The 21,184-nt window shown below is 43.7% G+C and overlaps 3 protein-coding genes across 6 annotated transcripts; 1 reads left to right on the top strand and 2 right to left on the bottom strand.

Moving 5' to 3' along the window:
- Positions 1-60: 60 nt before the first annotated feature.
- Positions 61-7,823, bottom strand: znf207a (zinc finger protein 207, a). Of its 3 annotated transcripts, none has more exons than XM_063223582.1 (11): positions 7,709-7,823; positions 7,147-7,273; positions 6,891-7,029; positions 6,463-6,642; positions 6,017-6,092; positions 5,835-5,905; positions 4,997-5,157; positions 4,498-4,590; positions 3,453-3,707; positions 3,036-3,192; positions 61-1,059 (listed from the first exon to the last, which is right to left on the bottom strand). In XM_063223582.1, the coding sequence occupies exons 1-11, from the start codon at positions 7,747-7,749 to the stop codon at positions 899-901; spliced, it is 1,461 nt and encodes a 486-aa protein (XP_063079652.1). In that variant the 5' UTR covers positions 7,750-7,823; the 3' UTR covers positions 61-898. The 3 variants fall into 3 exon arrangements, with proteins under 3 accessions (XP_063079652.1, XP_063079659.1, XP_063079667.1); XM_063223589.1 differs by having other exon boundaries at positions 3,057-3,192; XM_063223597.1 differs by lacking the exon at positions 4,498-4,590.
- Positions 7,824-7,826: 3 nt separating this feature from the next.
- Positions 7,827-13,975, top strand: c2h17orf75 (chromosome 2 C17orf75 homolog). 2 transcript variants are annotated; one of them, XM_063223608.1, is made up of 10 exons: positions 7,827-8,255; positions 8,592-8,666; positions 9,566-9,691; positions 10,148-10,273; positions 10,763-10,820; positions 11,434-11,553; positions 12,210-12,274; positions 12,580-12,719; positions 13,241-13,344; positions 13,723-13,975. In XM_063223608.1, exons 1-10 carry the CDS (start codon positions 8,110-8,112, stop codon positions 13,945-13,947), a joined length of 1,185 nt encoding a protein of 394 aa, XP_063079678.1. In that variant the 5' UTR covers positions 7,827-8,109; the 3' UTR covers positions 13,948-13,975. The 2 variants fall into 2 exon arrangements, with proteins under 2 accessions (XP_063079678.1, XP_063079685.1); XM_063223615.1 differs by lacking the exon at positions 8,592-8,666.
- Positions 13,976-16,730: 2,755 nt separating this feature from the next.
- LOC134459664 (uncharacterized) lies at positions 16,731-20,966 on the bottom strand. The gene is made up of 9 exons (XM_063212046.1): positions 20,895-20,966; positions 20,551-20,628; positions 20,179-20,211; positions 19,940-20,020; positions 19,297-19,394; positions 18,503-18,711; positions 17,713-17,823; positions 17,070-17,144; positions 16,731-16,789 (listed from the first exon to the last, which is right to left on the bottom strand). The coding sequence occupies exons 1-9, from the start codon at positions 20,964-20,966 to the stop codon at positions 16,731-16,733; spliced, it is 816 nt and encodes a 271-aa protein (XP_063068116.1).
- Between the last annotated feature and the right edge of the window lie 218 nt (positions 20,967-21,184).

The raw sequence follows: 21,184 nt of genomic DNA, 5'->3' as shown, positions 1-21,184 counted from the left end.
AAGTCACAGTACAAACCTTGCTGACGGACTCCGTGTCCGCACGGCCATGAAAAACCAGTCTGAAGTTTTCAACAAGTTTTATTACAAGGGGTTATGTCTTACACAGCAGTATACACACATCAAATTCACATCAACAGTTTTGGTGTGTGACTGTATAGGATTTTTTTTTTTTTAAACTCTTACTTTGATGAAATCCAATTTCAAATAGAGATTCCAATTATTGTACTTTCATAACTTTTAAATTAAATCAGGAAGTTGAACAAAGCAGACAAGACGCCAAAAAAAAAATCTACCTGAGGAAGCCCTCACCAACCACATAGGTTGGGGACACAGAGGTCCAACAGCAGCTAAGTGTGCTGTGAAGGCCTCGCAGATATAAACACAAGAAGAAGCACAGTACATGTATATACAGAGACTTGCCTTGGTTTAAGGAGGGCCTGTTCATGTGCCTCCAGCGCCTTCAAAACATAACGAACCATATTTACTACACTTCTAAAAACCTAAATGGAACAAATAGAGGGGACAAAAAAGCCACACACATACATACATACATACATAACAGTTGGATTTTTGCAACATATTGCAACATATTCCATCAGGTGCAGATGAAAAAAAAAATGCTTTGATTTCCTTTTTTGTTGTTTTTTTCCTTTCTTTCTTTTCTTTCAAATGCAAATGTCCCATGCGATGTTACAATTTTTTTCCTCCCCCAGTTTTTCTTGTTTTTCTTTCTTTTTTCCCCCACTTCACAAGCGTGAGCAGAATTTACATTTACCATTACTGGCAACTTGACAAGCTAAATGAAAACAGCACTAGATGAGAAAATGGATGAATCTCCAAACCTACTGAAGACAGGCAGTTGGGGCTCGTTGGATTGGGGTTGGCGCTGCGCTACGCTTCAGTAGCGGCCTCCTTGTGACATGACAGGGGGCCTCATGCCAATGGGTGGCCTGGGAGGCGCTCCCTGGTAAGGGGGCACCATGGGCGGCCCCTGGCCGTAAGGGGGCATGCCCCCGGGCATATACCCTGGCACGCCCTGGGGTGGAGCAGCGTATTGCCCTGTGAAGACATCGCAGACATGCACACTTAGCAATATGATCTACATGGCTTTACAACAGATGTTGCTGCTAATCTAAAGGATTTAGGAATTTAGTGGAAATGCTCAAAGTTGTCAACAGTGGTTTGTCACATGCCAAGATAAGGGAAACAAGAAAGATTAAAATACTGAGAATAGTACAGCCATAACATTATCATTTCAACATCAGGCCAAAAATTCTATTCAAGTGAATAGAATTCTTGTATTTTGCCCATTCTTCCTCTAGAGGGGGACAATTGCTCTTTTTTAGGGGCCAAGCAGCGAAGCTGGCGAAGGCCCCTATAGAGTTAGTAGGTTTTCTTCATTATTATTATTCTCTAGTCACCATTCCTATCCCTCTGCAAGTCTATGGCAGCCCATAGAACCGTACGTAGGAAAATGCTGTAAATTGGCACACACATTCGGGCCCGGCTCAGCATTACCCACAGCAATTTATAGGACCCCAGCCCCAACGCTCTAGCGCCACCAGCAGGTCAAAGTTGCAGGTACATTTCTGCTTGTAACTTTTGAACCGCTTGGCCAATTTTCATAAACTTGGTATCCCTGGAATCCTTGAGCCAAGACGAATCCAACGCACCCTATGACGTCATTTTCCGCCAGGATAGTTTTCCCGCCATTTTGAATTTTGTAAAATTCAATAAAAATGTTAATTTTCCCACAATTTTTTACCAATTCGCCCGAAACTTGGTTTATAGTATCTCTGGACTGAGTTACACATGGGGTCTCAAGGAATATTGGATATCTTTTATCGTTTAGCCGTGACAGCCAATCAAAACTGTTGTAAAAGTGGTGAAACAGGAAGTGAGGTCATATCTCAGCAACCGTTTGTTGAATTGGGCTGGGATTTTGTACACACATAGTAGTCCATCCCATGACCTACCACAAAAAAAATCGAATCCCCAGCTCAAACTCTGTAGCGCCACCAGCAGGTCAAAATTTTAGCTACATTTTTGCCTGTATCTTTTGAACCGTATCCCAATTTTCAAAATATTGGTACACAGGTCATCCTCACACCATGTTGCACCCAGGTATGGATTTTCGTAACGATTGAAAAAACTATCAGCTCACAGCAGCCATTCAAAATTGTGGAAAGAATGGAGGGATTTTTTCTCATCTCTCTGTCTCCTCTGCTCCCCTTGCGCACGTTCACTGACACCATTCTCGGCAGGGGGTCAAGCCCCACTGCCCCAGCCCCTGCACCCCACCCCCCACCCCCTCCTCACACACACACAGACAGACAGAGGGAGAGGGAGAGGGAGAGGGAGAGGGAGGGGGGAGAGGGAGAGGGAGAGGGACAGAGAGGGAAGAAGGGAGGGAGGGAGGGAGGGAGGGAGGGAGAGGGAGGGGGGAGAGGAAAGAATTTTGAACACCTCTTGTCGTTTGCCGGTGACAGCCAATCAAAATTGTCATAAAGGTGGCAAAACAGGAAGTGAGGTCATATCTCAGCAAACGTTAGCCAATTTCTGTTAGGATTTTTTGCACACATTCTAGTCCATCCCATGACCTCCCACAAAAAAATCCAGACCCCAAGCTCTCTAGCGCCACCAACAGGTAACAGGAAGTGAGCTCATATCTCGGCAGCTCTTCAACGGATTCAAACTAAACTTGGTTTACGTGATCACACTCTCGTCCAAGGAATGCACACCAACATTGGCGAGATTTGGACCAAAGGGGGCGCTGCAGTTCCTTCTGTTGCCGTGGCGGCTCTGGCAAGTTTACTGCTTGGCCCCGCATTGCTGCTTGCAGCTATATTTTTAAAGAGTACTTTGATATGACTGCAGTACCAAATTCAACCAATCAGCCAATTGATCTATGGCTATATTCAGTATTTATATTCATTGATTTTGCTATTCTGCTCTCCTTTTAAAAAGAGGTCTTTCATAAGGTTTGTTATTTTTACAATCAGACTTGAAGGCACACAGCCCGTTCCACAGCCTACCATGCATGGGGTGCCGCACACCTGGTTGATGGGGTGGCAGGCCCTGCTGTGGGGGCATCATGCCACCCATGGGGGGGACAGGAGGGCTGGCCATAGCTGGCTGGCCCGGCCTGGGCATTTTACTCTGATACCGGGGCAACTGGGCGCGGATCTCCTCCTACAACACACAAGTTCAAGTGCATTAGTTGAGACAACAAGATCCCGAGGGCTGTTGCATTCAATTAAATCTCACATCAACATTACGGCAATACATACAGCAGGAAAACAATGAAGAGTATACCACCACAAGACCACTTGAAACAGTACACTACATTATACGAAACAACAATCACAACACAACTCTACCACAGCATTCTAATGTGCACTTACTTTGCAGAGATAAGAGAGTGAGTGCAGAGAGCAGGGTGCGGTACTCACCAGCGAGATGTCCTCATCGGGGTGCATCAACTTACTGGTTGCACTGGAGGTGGTGAGGGTGGCCGGCTTACTGGTGATGGTGGCGGGCGGTTTGGACACGATGCTGCCCGAAGCTGTGGCCGGGCTGGCCGTGGAGGCCGAGGCCTGGGTGTAGGCGGGGAAGGTGGGCTTGGCCTGCTCGGCGGAGGTGGCCGGCGGGCTGCTCATGGCCTTGAGGTCAGCCCCCGACACGCCAGGGCCTGCCACCTGCTGGGCCTATGGAGACACGGCAGAGAGAGGAGAGCTGAATCAACGGTGGAGGCAACCACTTGTTAGTAATGTCTAAACTGTCTAACTCACTACATACATTGGTTAACAACTACATCAAATGCTTCAAATTTGCAAAAAGTGTAAAATAACTAACACGTCAATGACGAAAGCGCTGAGGGACATGCTTGGTACAGCAGCTTCAAGTTTTCCAACAATAATTGCTATCTGGAAATTACTAAATGAGTGAATAAATAACCAATAAAATACATACATAAGTGGCAAAGAAAAAAGATCTTGACAGAAATCTGCATGTTCGCCTCCACTCTTTGCTTAGCGCGGTGGAGTTAAATATGGCTATGATGAGGACAATGAAAGGGCACAGGGTTCTGAACTGGGTTGGGTGAACTTCCCTTGAACTCTGCAGATTTCCACTGGGTTTGCTCGCACTCACATGCAGCAGCGACAGACAGAAAGCAGCACATCCAATCCTACCCAAAAAAAACAAACTCCCAACTCAAAAATGGAACTACTTTAAAAGTAAACCCCTAGGAAGAAAAGTCTCTTTTATAAGCATGGGCATTAATGTATATTAAAATAAAATGTAAAAATCTAACACGCACAACACATAAAAGCCCCTCTAGCCCACTCCACACCCCTCCACACCCTCACAAGCACTATGCAAACCTAAGGCTTACAAACTGTATAAACAAATGCAATGCTACATGCTGTGAGGGCGGTTTGTGAAGCGGTAGGCTCCCAAACCGGCCGTTATAGGGCTGTGGCTGCGGCTGCGTACTTGTGTTGTGCTAGGGAAGAGAGGCTTAGAGGAGGCAGACTGCGTGTCGGCACTGGCCGATGGAGCGCTCGTGCTCGCAGCCCGACTTCCCATCTGTGGCACAGGGACATAAGAGCAGAGGATGCAACAACCAACACCAAGTCAAACCAAACCAAACCCAACAGACACATACAAACATTCACACATACAAACATTCACACACGCACACACTCACACACACACACACACACTCACACAGATTGGTAAGATTGTTACTGGTTGCTGGTGGTGTCATCGATGGTGGTGGTGTGCCAAAATGTGGCATGACGCCAAGAATGCAACACCAAAGGAGACTCTACACAACCTACACTGTAACAACTAATACAACATGAGTAATTTTAGTAGCTTTGTCTCGTCACAGACTCCAAAGGGGTAACTTGTTAAAAACGGATGAATCGGTTAATAACGCATCCACTGCAGGTCAGTAAGGTAGTAGATGTACAGCAGCATGTTGGCTTACCTGTCCAGCGCTGGGGAAGAGGGGCTTGGTGACGGGCGGTGTGACGGAGGAGGCGGAGGCCGTGGGCATGGCGGGTCGGGTGAGCAGGCCTGGAGCCGCGGACGGAGGGCCCTGGGCCATGTGAGGTATGCCTGGCCGGTGGGCCACCGGAGGGGGCATACCTGAGGGGCGGGAGGAGGAGCGACACAAGAGGTTGGTATTAACTGAGGAATGTTACACTGCTTCCAGAAGGTCACACTGGACCCCAATTGGAAAACAAACAAAGAAGGGTCAACGGAAATAAGTAACTTTCTCACTTTTTTATCTTCAAGAAGGGACATGACTTTGTCTCACTTATTTTAGGCGAAATACACAGCAGAAGCAAAACCATTCGGCTCAACAAGTTTCTTGGTTTTTTATTTTATTATAGTGGGTTAGCATGACAGACGTTTCGGCCTAAGCCTTATTCAAACGTCTTGTCAAGCGCCAAGCGTCTTGTTCTTCAAGTGGCTTCTAAGCATCTTGTTTTTGGTCACCATGACATGATAAACTACTGTCACTTCACACACTGGCATTCCACCCCCCGGCCCCTTTTTTTATTTTGGTTAGTGATACGGTGCTATGGTTACTGCTGTTGTGTTAAACACCATTTTAGTCAGGGGGCTGAAACCACAGTATCCAGAGGGGTCATATCCATAGTAACTTCCAGAAACCAGTTGCTCCGAAAAAAAATGGGGACGTATGAAAGTTCTTTTACTCCTGTGGCTCAACTGCGACACCTATGGCTATGGCAAGCTTATGACACCTCTAGATACTGGAGCCTCTATGCTGAAACTGCCTGGCAGAGTGTCGTCCTCACCTGGTGGCATGCCGGGCATCATGGGTGGCATTCCCGGCCCGGGCGGCATCATCCCTCCCATGGGCATCATGCTGTCAAAGAGGTGTGGAAACAGAAACGCTCCCTTAGATATACGATTCTTTCCACTTGTGCTGCTAAACCCGAACCAAGGACACCAACGTACGTACAGCGTGTGGACTTACCCTGGTGGCATGCCGGGCATAACCGGTGGCATTCCTGGCATCATGGGTGGAACACCGGGCATCATGGGAGGCATACCTAAACAACAGGCACACAAACACAGCACAACGAATCAATAACTTAACTGTGAACCGTTTACTTGCAATGTGTCTGCGAGGAGCCTCATTCATTCAAGTTGCGTAATCTAAAGCAGTTAAGTTGCAATTAGCTGCCTGGGCTTCTTTTTGGAGCTTGACGAAATTTTGACTTTGTGGCAGTCTTCTTCAGTACCGGTCTGATGTTAGGGTCATATTTCTGCAACACCGAGCATGCAGCTGTAGTCCAGTTGTTTGCAACTTAACTCTTACATTTACTGGCATGGTGCTAGGAGAAAAAAAAAACGTATCATATGACTGGCAGTGGTGTTGGCTCATCTTGATAAGGCAATGAGAATGTGTGGAACGTTTACCCGGGTAGCCGCCCGGGGGCATTCCTGGTGCACCTGGCGCGACTGGGGGCATGCCAGCCTGGGTCATGGGTGGCGCGTAGGCCGCCTGGGGTTGGGCGGCCGGAGGCTGGAAGGAGGGACCCGCCTCGTCGTCATCCTCCTCATCCGAGTCGTCTTGGTTTTGCTTCTTCTTTTGACTCTCTGTTGGACATGTTGCATTACAAGTGAATGACACCGTCATTTCAGTGCATTATAATGCTGATGCTTTGTTATTGACAAGTAAAAGTGATTATGTACACCACGGAAAGATCCATACAGTAATGCGAGTGGGCATCTGTCACTGTCAGCACCACCATGGCTAAATGTATTGGGAAATGTCAGCTCCTCCCATACAAAGATCAAAGGGCAACAAAGGAGTGACTGCAGGCAGGCCAGGCAGGGATAATTACCTTGTGTCTTTTGCTCCAGGACACGTCTTCTTTCCTCCATGTCTTTCTCGGGAATTCCTTCCATACCATAGATCTCCAACTCAATGTCAGTCCTGCCTGGAATGGCATTGGGAACCCCGTCTATCGTTTCTTTGTGAACCTATGAACATCATTGCCAATAGAAGAGATTAACAACGCAAAATAAAAACGAAAAATCGAAACGAACGAAAAATCCCTTGTTTCAAAACAAAACCACGTAGTCAATGCATTTTCTTACCTGCATACAATGGATAGCTAAACCTGGACCCGTATACAATTTCTTGTGACATATATGACATTTGAAATGCTTCGCCTTCTGATGTTGAATAAGAATTTTCTCGTCGTCGAAATCTCTGTTGCAGTACCTGTATCAGTGGTTAAGGTCGAATCATGGAAATAATACGCCTTCAGACTTAATGACAAACCAGTCATTGTGCAAAGTAGACAACTAATAAGCAATAAAGCAGATTGTCACGCTGACGTGTATAATCTGACATGCTCTCGCGCAAAAATCACAAAACAAGCCACTGCGTGCAAATAAGACAGCCACTCACATAAAAGATAGGGTCTAACACCACAACATTTGGCAAGAGTTTTGTCAGAATGGATAGACACCTCTCACTTTCTCGTAACTAAACATAACATCCACTTAGCACCAATTAGCAAGCAGGCTGGCTAGCACACTTGCACGTCTCGCTAAGCAGGGGGATTTCACACATTAACACGACAGAAAAACAATTGGCACCAAGATCAGTTATTCGCCCAGCGACTTGGTGACATACTGCTTTGCAAAAGGATACCAACACCATGGTTTCATCTGCTTCTTTTTCTTTCTCCCCATGGTTAACTCTGTGGTGGTATGACAACAGTACAATGAAAACAGCAACAAATTCGCAGCAGTCTGGTCAAAATGGCGTGTTCAGGAATCGGGCCCATGTGATCCGTGTCGTCACGAGGTGGAACTGTAAATTTTTACCAACACTGTTTCTACACGGACTACAGATGTGGTGCACTATGCGTCAACGAGATGTTTTGATTGATAGTTGCTACTGTCAAAATTTAGGAATCATCGAGTAATAACGACACCTGTACACCAGTGCATAACATAGCAAGACCTACGCGAGTAGTTAATTATATTTTTTCTACATTTTCACTCCAGCACGTACACCCAGGCGACTAAATAACTATATAAAGGCTAAGGATGTTTACCTCACAGACCTCATCCTTCCAAGATTCAATTGACGTGGAAGAAAGAGATGGCGATTACGACAACGACGATATTGGGATTGGCCAACGAATACAACAGATCAACTGCTATTATTCTATTTATTTCTACCAAAGCACTAGGTAGGTCAAGTTCTCTCATCCTACCTCCAGATGGCACATAACAGTCTGTGTCTAACAATGCCATATGCTACAGCAAATGTGGTTGTGAGCTGTGTGTGTTTTACAGAAATGATTGATGATTTGATCATCGATGATTTGATGTGCACACTGTTAATGCAATCATGTTTTACCATTTTACTTGTACTGTCATATTAATCCGAACTAACCACGCTGTGACAATCCCCCACTTGCAACAAACATTGCAAGCGATTGCATTTGCTTCATTGTGGTATTCGTGGCCATCATTTTGAACTTTTCACATCTGTAGTAGTTCTAAGTGCTTTATTAACTGTTCAGATCTGAGGCAGCAGAAGAGAATGTGGCCTGGTCACAAAGAAGAGCTGATTCGACTACGTGTCAGGATGACTTTAGGTAAACAATAACGGTAGAGTCGCCCAAGGGCCTCGTCTTTATTGACAGTGGCTCGCGCTGAGTTCAACAACTTTCCCTCAGGCGCGGTTTGACTGTCCTCTAATGACAGTTCGTGCGCTTTGTCTTGTGAGCTTCATTTCCAATCAGCATCCTACCAACATGGGCAATGATTTACATCAATACAGAGCAAGGCTTAGTCCTATTCCACTGTTTCAAGATACTGGCAACTTTGATGGCTGTGGCTTAGTTTGACTCAGAGCACCTCAATAGATGTCTTGAACTCTTGATTCGAGTTGTTCTGCAATTCCATTAAAAGTGTTATTAAAAGGGTGAACTCTCGATTCTGCTCCAAACAATATTCTAAAACATTGTGGGAATGAATGTTATACAACACGATTACATTGGTATACGTCTGTGCAGCAGCTGCATCACTAAATAATAACAATGCATAAAACAAGGTGATGGGCCCAGGTCTTGCTCTGTCCTTTGTGGGCAAATCACATGGCTAATCAATGGTTGGGTATACTGTATTTGTTTAATTTGATTGTGTGTGTCCTCATGGCAGTAGCTTTGTGTGTGTCTATGTATGTTGTATGTATGTAATGTGGCTTCTGTATCTGTGTCATCGACTACCTCATGAGCCTTCCAGGCCTATAGACCACTGCTTCTCCATCACTCTTTGAGCCTCCAGCCTGGTCCACACCATAACCTGGCTCTCACCAGATGCATGGTTCTGCAAAAGTCGGCTTAAACTTCACTCCCAGAGTGGTGCCCATGGTGGCACCGCTGGTGGTGCTGTGCTGTGCTGTGCTGTGTGGGACTACAGAGATCTGGTGAGGGCCAGGCTAGGTCCACCTCCGTCGTTCCTGCTAACTGCTGGTCTCTCTGCCCCACCCCAGCCTCACCCTGCTGGACAGCAGCCTGCCTCCAGAGGCAGAGCCCCAGCTGCGATGCTACATCTCCCGCAGGTTGAGCAAGGGAGCCCTGCTGGGGGGCATGGGCAACATCGCCACCGTGGAGCTCAGGTGACCACTTCAAGTTCAACTCCATTAGAAATGGGGGAAAAGAAATTTGATGCACATCAGGTTATTCCAGAAACCCACACACTCAATCTTGCGCGCGCTCGCTCGCACGCACGCATGCACGCGCGCACGCACGCTCGCACACAAAGACAGCGCATACACGTTTATACTGTACACACATCACTCAAATGAAGACTGACATAAAAGAATGTAACCCCTCTACACCAATCAGGAACATTTTGCTCCCTATTATTATTATTAGTAGTAGTTTAATATTATTAATGGTGTGCGCAGCATATCCTAGCTACTCCCTGTGTTTCCCCATGACACTAAATTAAAAATGTATTGAGCGGTGCTGTCTCTGTAATTGGAATATTATTGCAAGGTGTTAATGTTATTGCATTGCACTGTATTTACCATGCACCTCCAACTCTTCCCACCCCTTTTCTGTTTGAACAGCATTCCAGAACAATCGGTGGGCTGCTATTGTTGCCTTCTGGAACAGGAATCCTCTCCTGACCAGTCAGAGGACGGCAATGGCTGGGTCATCTGCTTCCTGGGAGGTTCTGAGAAGGGCCTGAATCTATATCCTTTATCTGAAATTATTTTTTAAGAAGTGGACAATTCATTGGACATTGTAGAGTAGTAGTAGTAGTAATAGTAATAGTAATAGTAGAGTAGAGTTACTTTATTGATCCCCAGCGGGACATTAAGGTGTCAGGTAGCGTACACATAATACACATAATGCTCATTGCAAGACAGGCAGACATACAGTATGGCACCCATAACATACGGACATTGAGACAAAGTCCAGGGAAAGAAGACAGAGAAAAAAGTCTTAACATGGTGCAAACATATCCTGAAAGGTGAGGTACACAAAAGAAGCCAAAAAAGCAACTGGTGTTGTCAAGTATTCAGTATGCAATGAAATATTAGAAGTGAGAAGGAACAAAAGACGTTAAAAATAATCTGAATAGTGAACATGGTCCAAAAAAATATCCTGATGAGGTACAGGAAGAATGTGTTGTATACAGTATGTTCAAGATCACTGTTATTTCCTCAACTCTTCCATACCTTTCGGCTAGAGCTTGACAAGTATGTGCAGGCACTCCAAGGCAGCTTGACCCCAGAGGTGAGCTGAAGGACACACGCAACATGCAACATCCTTCCAACATGGCCAATGATTTACATCAGCACAGAGCAAGGCTCAGTCCTATTCCACTGCTTCAAGATACTGGCAACTTTGGTGGCTGTGGCTCAATTTGACATAGAACACCTCAATAGATGTCTTGATTCGATCTTTTTATGCAATTTTAAAAGTGTGAACATGCGGTTATGCTCTAAACTATATTCCAACATTACAAACAATTTATTGATAGTGAAAAATATCAGCATATCATGGGTATTTGTAAGCACCGATGATTAAATGTGGAAAAAAAACCCAGATTATTATTTCTGGCACATTAAAACAAGATCTGTCATCATCTGCTTTAACCATGTGTTTGCTCCCAAAAAGTGGTTTATTAGGGAACACCTCAATAGTCAAAGGAGTTAAACAAAATGGCTCTGGGGAATAAATATCTTTTTTTGTTTTAAACCGAACTTTCTCTTGCTCACATCGTCTTCCCCTCCTGCTCCTAGTTAAACAACCTGCAGATGTGTGCGTTTTCTGCACTCTTGAGTCTTAAGTCTTGAATTCTGCAGTACTACACAGTACAGCAAATTGTAACTTGTCGTCCTGACAGATGGAGAATCTGGAGTCGGAGATCAAGCCGTACCTGTGCCTTTGGTACGAGGAGTCTGTCATGCACATCCACCGGGTGGTGCAGCTGCTCCAGAACAGCGTCTGCTTCCTCTTGCACGCGGTGAGCACAGCAGACACGCATGAAGCACACACATGCTGAAACCCACAACACTCACTCTGGCACACTGAGCCCATTTACGTTGCCACAATAATCGTGTTATAGGAATAAACAGGTTATTGAGGTAAGTGTGTGACACGAAACTGAAATTCAAGGCTTGTGATTGGCTACTTATCATTCTAGAATGTCAATAACCTGATAATAATCTGATTATGCTGGATACATGTCTTGAGAAATCAGTTTATTAGCCAAAAACCAAAAAACCTACCTGCGAATAGGATTTCTCATGAACCGATAACTGCAATACAGTAAACCGATTATTATAAACTGTTTATTCCGTTTATATGAGCATTTGAATAAACCGGTTACTCCAAAAACCTGATCATAAACGGTTTATTGATATGCCTATAAACGGGCTCAATGTCTCAACATCATAGGTTTCACTGTCACTGCCACGAGTGAATACTATTTTTATCCCACCAAGAATGGGTATAACTTACATACTTTGAAGACCAACCATCCATCTATCTTCTGCCATTAAACCCTTATGTGGAGTCTTAGGTTATAGACTATTCAATTCCTAGAAAACATTTATTGCTTGGCTTTGTGAGAACGAAATAGCATTCTCAGATGATTTATTTAGTGTTGCTCAATTGCAGGCTTTGAGTCATACGCCTGTGGTGGTGAATGGATCAGATGAGAGGACCAAGACTGATGTAGCCAGGTAAGGGCTTAAATGCTTCACAAACTGTATAGTGAGTAGCAGTGTCCAACTGTCATCCAACATCCATCCATCCATCCATCCAACAATATTTTTCAACCTCCCACCCGCCCTTCAGATAGTGGTTACGGTAAATTGTTTTTATGTGTTTTTTTAAAAATGTAGGCCAATTCCCTCAACTCGTTCTGGCATGTATTCATTTTTTAAAAATATTACCAGTCATAGGTGTACAGGTATCCATGGAACCAACACTGTACCAGTCAGTGTGTGACCCTCACCACCGTCATCTCCTCCTCCTATCCGTGCAGGTTCATCAAAGCAGCCAGTCTGCAGGGCCTGGTGCAGGAGGACAGTGCCACAGCCACCCTGTGCAAAGCCCTGTCTGAGGACGCCCCGACGGACCTGCTCATCGACTGCTCAACCAGCCCGCCCACATTCACCAACGCAGGTCTGCACCCTCACCCAGACATCAATTCACCACCAGGCACAGTCACACACTTTCCAGTACTGTACAGGCCTGCACCATCACCCACATGTTGCGGCTTAAAGAGTCAAAAGAAATGGCAGTGAAAGGTATTTAGGGCACTTGTAAAAGGGATAAATATGAATGAGGTGTGGAGACTTGCGCACAATCATAGCCCTTAATGTTTGTTTCTATGTTTTTTTTTTCAAATTGTGAAAGTGATTTTGAAGTTAACAGACATACAGTGTCAGCCAAGCTATTAGAGTAGGGCTAAAATACCTCAGGTGTGGGACAACATTCAATGTTTCCTAGTCACAAAAACGTTGAAATGTTGAAGTAGTTTATTACATAGTAATTATTCATGAAAAGATCAAATTTGACAATATCAGCATAGTTTCAACGAGCAGCATACCTGTAGTTGCAATACCTACTCTGGCCATCATCCTGCACAGTGCATCTTCAAGGTAATAGCATGCCATCAACATCTGAAACGAATGCTTCCACAGTCAGTAACCGCTTCTGTGAGGACTGGATCCAGGCTTTCCTGAACGGTGCTGAGAGGAGCAACCCTTTCCTCTTGAGGCAGATCCTGGAGAACTTCAAGCTCAAGGTAATCAAGATTAATTTGTCAAGATAATTTATATGGTGTACATTTATCCTTTGTTTGTGGAATGGAAGTACAGCAGAAGAAAACATGTTTCATACTCTGATGATGGCCTGGGGCTGTAGCTCATTAGTATTATCTTTCAGTTAACCTATTGTAAAAAAAAAAAGACAGTATCCACCTTTTTTTCCCCACCGATTACACAGGTATCATGTTACCGTAATTGGATTTCCAGTTGTGCAGAGTCCATAGACATCAATTAATAGCAACTAGCTGACCCGAAATTCTGTGAGCGTACAGCAAAGATGGAAATGGGCAGGGCGTCATAAGGTGGATGGCCTTTTCAAGTATAATACAGTATTGCGTCCACTACTCTTCCCACAGGCCATCCAGGATATGAACAACCTGAAGCGCTTCATCCGGCAGGCGGAGATGAGCCACTACGCCCTGTTCCGCTGTGGCCAATTCCTGCGTAGCTGTGGCAACGGGGATGTGCTGCTGCAGAACGCTCGTGCGGAACACAGCGGCCTGACGGAGGCTTGTGGAATCATCCTGGTACTGGAGGAGTTCCTTAGCGAACCCCCGCTGGTGCCCGCCGCACTACGCTGACCACACACACACACACACACACACACACACACACACACACACACACACACACACACACACACACACACACACACACACACACACACACACACACACACACACACACACACACACACACTCTGACTAACTTTACACTAACACACACACAGACACACACTACTCTGACTGAGTACACTAACGCACACACACTCACGCACACATATACAATCAAAAGTTGAACACACACACACACACACACACACACACACACACACACACACACACACACACACACACACACACACACACACACACACACACACACAAACAATACTCTGACTGAGAGTACAACAACAACACAACAACAACCACAGAGACACACACACCACTCACTGATATACTGACAGTACACTGACAGAGACGCATACACAAGTTCACACACACACAAAATACTAGCCTCACCTGACTTTGAAACCCTACATTCTAATTGTAGACACACTAAACATACTAAATGTACACACATATACATAGTCGCTGGACTTGAAACAACCCAAACTAAATATGAACATATGAGTACATGAAATTACCAAATATTCTAACTCCATGGCAACAACCACACATAGAGTACGTACTTGTGTTGTGTAAACGAAGTAAGCCTGTAGATAGATTTCGGTTCGCTTTAAGCCATTTTATTTATTTCAGTTTAAAAGCTTGAATATAGTCATAGAGTCTAGTCACATTTAACATAGAAATTACAGTCACCATTTAAGATACTTGAAGAACACAACAGTACCATCAATGACAGTTCATCAGCAGCCTATACAAATAATTTTTTTATTTGGTAAAAACAACATACAGAACATTTTACTTCTGTACAATGCTTTACAAAAACTATAATTTCTACATACTAATTTTGTGTTGTGTGCCTGTGAAATACCATCGTTATTTTAAGCCACTGTTATTGTACTTTAATTTATCACTAATTCTCATGAGCTTAACAGACATACAAGGGAGCAATGGTCATGGAGACCATGTTCAAAGACCAAGTTTCTCAAAGCTTTATCTTTCATTTAACCAAACGATATTAATGTTTTATTTTTTCTGTCTTACACAATCACTTGCTTCAACTTGACTTTTGTTGCAAACCTAATGACTATTAATTTATAGTCTTCCTTTGTACAATCTGAAGTTTAACCTTGACTATTGCATGTATCATTTCAAAGTGAACATAGTGCACTACCTTGTTTTGTATCAAATGTGTTTTGTTGCAAAACGGTTGATTTTTGTTTTTTTTAATTGCTGGCTGACTCTTTTTCCTCAAGTTTACAACATTCTTCTCCATATGCCTTTGTGTGTAATGTATGGCCAGAAATGTTTGTGTTAAAAATCCTGAGTGAGGATAGCATAGCATTGAATCTGAAGTAGTGTGATTGTTTTTGTGCAAACCTTGTGGAGTTTGTATTTGTGATACCTTGCCAGCAACCCCTATCTATTCCCACAACTGTAGCCACAAAAAACTGACACAAGCAATATTTGCGTTTGTGAAAATGTGCTAATATATTATTATAACTGTGAAATGAAGAGATCATGTTTGAGACTGTTTGTAGTTGTGCTGTGTTGTAATGAAGTGCTCTGGCCCCACTATTGCACACTAACTAACCGTCTCTGGATTCCGCCAGCATCATTCCATCTGTATATACTAGCTGTGGTTCAGCCAACGTCTGACATTGTGGCACTCAATAAATGTGGATCACTATGCTCCCTTGCCCCAGTGCTTCCATCTTATCTCTACAGTACACAATGAAGTCAAAGAATCCCAATGACAACCCCCTCAAACATTTAAACATTAAATTCAGAACAGAGCGAAACTAAGTTTGACAAAACCCATTCCACTGAAATAACATAAAAAATGTAGTATGCATGTCAGTGGATATAAGCAACCCGCAAGAGCTAACAATAGTCAAGGCCAGCTGATATCACAGAGAATGGAATCATTTCATTTGTTGAAAGGACAGTCCCACAATTTTAAGTGTAATAACACCTCCTCAGGAACAAGAAGTCAAGGTCAACTGACATGACGGATAATAGTCACTTATGTCCTTGGACTGGACTTCTCCACAGACTTTTTTGCAGGTACTAATATCAGCAAACCCTCTTGTGAGCATCTTTTGTCTTCTCTAGCCAATAGTGATCAGCTGTCCTTGGCCCTTACCCTTTGCTCACACAGGTACCATCCGCCGATGGACGGTGACAGTAGGCATGTCTGACGGATAGGTTGTCTTTACATGCATACCATACGCACAGTCTTATCGGCTGACTGATCTGTTGCAGCTTGAAAAGTTACAATTTCTGAACATTTTGCTGGACAGAACGGTCAGTCTCCACAATGCATTTCGCTTCTGCCCCCATGCAGTCAATAGGATCCGTCAGTGGACGGCGCCCGGGTGTGTGAACGAAGGGTTAGAGAGTGTGCTGTTGAAGGCCTTCTGTGGGGATCCTCACTGTGCATTCCAATATGCAGACTCCCATCCTCCACTTGTGTTTGTGGCCTCGCCCCGCCTCCTGGCCCCGCCTCCGTGGAGAAAACAATCAAGTTTCCCAGCTGTCAGTCTAGCCACAACACTTTTTGGGGGAATGTTTTTCATTCACCAACCCAATTGCAAATTAGAAAATTGCATCAAAATCATGCTTTTGCAAGATACTGAATTATTTTTCTCTCGTCAGTGACGTCATCATGAGGTCACAAGCAGGCAAGTGAGCAAGGGAGGATGGAAGTCCGCATATTGGAATGCACCCTCTGTGTCTCATCTCAGAGGGGTGATGGAGTACGCGGCCACCAGTTGATCTCCTGCAGCCTGGCTCTCTGGAATGGACAATTGGGGGAAAGAAAAGACTTTTGTAATTTTCTCAGCTTTAATAATACACCATTTCTTTTTCACCTCTGTAAGGGGTCACACCATAACAGCTGTATACAACGTCTTCACTTTCATAAATGCCTACATGGTTTTAAGCTGTATGAGACACCTTCCCTTTCACAAATGCCTACATAGTTTTAGTTCTCTTTCAGTGACCACATGTCTGTGGAAAATGGGTCCTCTGATAGACGTACAGTACGTATGAGAGTTGGCTAGAGGGTGACTCACCCAGCGTGTGCTCTGGCATCTTCCTCAGCAGGGACTTGGGGACGTCATAGATGCTCTCTGTGGCTTCTGTATGGGCTGTGGAGGTGAGGGAACAGATGGTATAATATGCAGACAAAAGGGGAAATAGAGAGAAATGGGTTTTATCTACATGGGCACTTTTGGCCATGCTTCATGCAACCCACTGATCAATATGAGATATTTTAAATGTACTTTGAATAACCGCTTTACTAAAAATTTACTTAGCTTCTTACTAAAAATACAGTTGGATTCTGAGTCATTTGTATGGACCAGGTACACTTACACTCTGATTTCACGTACATACATCATATAACTTGTAGTGTAGTAGTAGTAGTAGTAGTAGTATAGTACAATATACATGACAAAAATAAATCCAATCAAAAATATATGGAGTCATTTGTGTTCCCATGATGCTTTGTTGAAGAAAAGGAACATGAATCTTACGCTGTGGTTGCTCCACGTGCCGTTTATATGCCTTTGGAGTGTCATAGATGTCCTCAATCAAGGGCATGGCTAAAAAAAGATTCAAATTTTGAAACAATGTTAAGTTGAAACTCTTCGAAATTATGAAATTATGACTATACATCTTTTTACAAAAATGTTACAATGTTAAAATAAAACTCACATTTCCTGGTTGGTGGGAGGACGTCGTAAAGATTCTCTTCAGGTTTCTGCTTCTGGTCTTGACTCTGGTCACTTGCTAACTTGTTAACTTGAGTGTACTGGTAAACATTACCTGGGGGATAAAATAAGTCACAGACACCTTTCAGGAGACAGTTCTTTAAAAAAAAAATCACAAGGTCTCTATATTGAAAAGTATGACATAAGTGTGACATCTACTCATGTTAAAATGGAAGTTTGCCATATTTGCCCATATTATGACAAAAATAGACATTTGCCAACAATGGGGTTTTCTATAAATATTCATTTTCAGTTCTTCTTTGTAGAAAGAGGAAAATTGTGCTGACTTAAATGCTGAGGTCATATTTCACTCCTACTACACACTTACAGTACTTTACACAACTTCCCAAATTCCTAACTGTGACTTCCAAACCCATTCATGACAGATTATAATCCATCTAGTCAGCTGTCAAAAGTGTTTTTGTACACAACTGGACGTCTATTTAAAGCTTGAAGTTACAAGCTACAAGCACAAGTCTAATAGCCTACGAATTAACTCTCGACTATGATCACCTAGATCAGGTGTGTCAAACTCAAATGCATGGTGAGCCAAAATTATACCATGGATAAAGTTGTGGGCCGAGCACAGTATTTATTTACCCTAAAATTATCCGAAATTGTGCACACGTGCAGATTTGGGCCCCATAGCCGGAGTTTGATATCCCTGACCTAGTACAGCATGAGAGTCTTCTCACACACATCTAGTCACCATTAGTAGCCATTGAGATACGTACAGTATATTGGAGTATCTGTGGGAATTATGTTTTTCTCTGTTGTGCGGGGAACGCTGTACAGGTCACTGTCTGGTAGGGCGACAGACTCAGGCTCTGGCGGTGAGGAGGGCTGAGCTGTATTCTCCATCAGGTCTGGGTCCAGCCTGTTTGAAGGGCAGGGGGGCGTGGAGACGACCCGAGGCTTCTGCTCGTGCTGAGAAGCCCTGGGCCTGAAGGGAAGGAAAGCAGTGCACCGTAGGCATATCAGACTGGTTCATCCTTTATCCATTCCTAAATCACACCCTGAACCAAATCTCATATACTATACGCCCAAGCTTTTAAATACAGCATGAAAGCTGGTTCCATATTTTACTTGGTCATTTTGCTTTCACGTCATTGTTCATTAATATGTGTATTATATAATTTGTATGATTGTGCAAGATGTTTTACATGTGCTTTATAAATGAGTTTGACTAATCCATGGGGAACTTCACATTGCTCCGACATTGTACATTTATGACAATAGTTTGTTCCAAGCACCTGTCTATTGTTAATGTACAGCCGACAGAAAGACAGAAGGAAAATGAAAGTGAACTTCAGATTAGGCCCCATTAGGTTGCATAGAAAGGCTATTTATGGTCCTGTATCTTGGTCTATACAGCTTCACAGCCATTGTGGTATTATACTTAAAGTCATGTTGCAAATGTAGCGTGATTGTGGGTTCCAATGGTTGGTGAGATAGAAACTGTCCCAGTTCTATATCTAGCTGTGGCCTAGCTGTGTACTGTAGAGGTAGACGTGAGTGTGCCATTTACCAGGCACAGACGCTGAGGGAGCGTCCAGAGCCAGAGAGCTGCATGGCCTGCCACAGCTGTCTCACCCACTGACACCTCAAGTCGGGCGTCTCGGCGGCCTGTTGACACGCACACATGCACACGCACACACATAGTACTATATATTCAATATATTCTTTGAGGGGAAAAAAATAATAAATTTGATGCACTCTCTCAGTCTTACACACACAAACCAGTACATTGGATTATCCATAAATAAGGGAAGATGTCTTTGTTTCAGGCTGAGAATTAAAACGCATGCACTCACGCACGCACGCACGCACGCACGCACGCACGCACGCACACACACACACACACACACACACACACACACAGTAAGATGATAAACAACTAGAGTGATGAACAAAGACTCACTTAATCAGAGCAGCAGACCACCAAATCAAATGCCAAAGAGAACCACCCAAACTAAAACCAAAACAGTGTTGCCAGGCACACAGTCAAAACACAAAAGCCAGTATAGTCAGAGGGGACTTTTGTACTCTCCCCTGTATTGAAAGAGCAATAAAGGTAAAGAAACAATGGTACTGACAGACAGGTGACCACATCCTCAATCAGAGAGCCCCTGCTCACGGAAGGGCAATCGAATCAGGACAAGGGAACTCACCAGCACTTTTCTCTTCCCATTTTTCATGGTCATCTCAAACGTGTGGCGCTTGCTTTCATTCACTTCCCGCACAGACTGAACCTAAGACAAAAGACATGTCACTGGCATGGTGTGGTGGCCTTACTGTAATTACATTGAACAAGAACATCATCATCTCCTGTGCAAGGTGAGGTGAGTATTAAATGCATGACAAATCAAAGCGAAACACAAGTGTTCATCGTGTCAGTCAATGGACATACCATGTATATGTAGTACTGTCCTCTTAGGTGTGACTAGAAATCATTAAAGAAATAAAAGAAAGTTAAATTAGTGATACATCACAGTTCAATCACGAATTAATGAAAGAATGTGATTAATTTCCAGCTTAATCTTAAATTACTGGCACATGCCAGCTACTGTCAGTGAGCAGTAAACAAAGAGCTACACAACCCCAGGGGTGGATTTCTCAAAACCAAAGTTGCTTACTACATTAGCTACTCTGTTGTTTTCAGTGCATTTTCCCATTGGCAACTACTGAAGTTGCTAACAGGCTAACAACTTCTCTTTTGAGAAATGCACCCCTGATGCACTTCAAATTATAAAAAAGGTTTGAACAAAAATAAATAACTCACAGCATGTCCTTCTTTCTTATTGTAGAAGAAAAGTGTTGTGTTATGGAGTCTAAACCAATAGGTTGCCCATCTGATTTTCTGACAGAAGTATGAGCACAAAGCCAGTGAATGTACTGTACATACATTTCATATGAAATACACACTTTGATGTTTTTAGCAAAAAAAATATACCATAGCTATATTGTACACTGTGTCCAAACATTGTCATCATAAACCAAGTCAAAGAGTCACTGTTGTCAAATCAGTCCAGATGTTATTTATTTACTTCGTCAGCATACTTTAATAAAGATATAAAAGTGTCAGCATTCCCTGGAACCCCTACCCTCTCAAACACAGACACTCACCATTTTATCCTTCCTCTTCTTCAGGTACCCTTCAAAAAACAGCATAGGTGCAGTGCTTAAATCTGAAGACATGTTTCTGGCAGTCTCCTTCTGGTAGGCCTACGAGTTGACAAACACTGTTCCAAATGATATCGCTTTCACCAAAGTCTCCCCTTCCTTCTCTGAAGAGCACAATAGGCTGCTTCCCACCTACCACATCACTTCTGCTATTTCAGCTGTGACTAACCCACTGATGCTCATGTTAACCACACAATCATAGTCCAAATATGGTTTGTGCGACTGCTTATTTT

The sequence above is a fragment of the Engraulis encrasicolus genome, chromosome 2 (genome assembly GCF_034702125.1).
Source record: "Engraulis encrasicolus isolate BLACKSEA-1 chromosome 2, IST_EnEncr_1.0, whole genome shotgun sequence".
NCBI lineage: Eukaryota > Metazoa > Chordata > Actinopteri > Clupeiformes > Engraulidae > Engraulis > Engraulis encrasicolus.
This window is presented reverse-complemented; position numbering and strand designations above follow the sequence as displayed.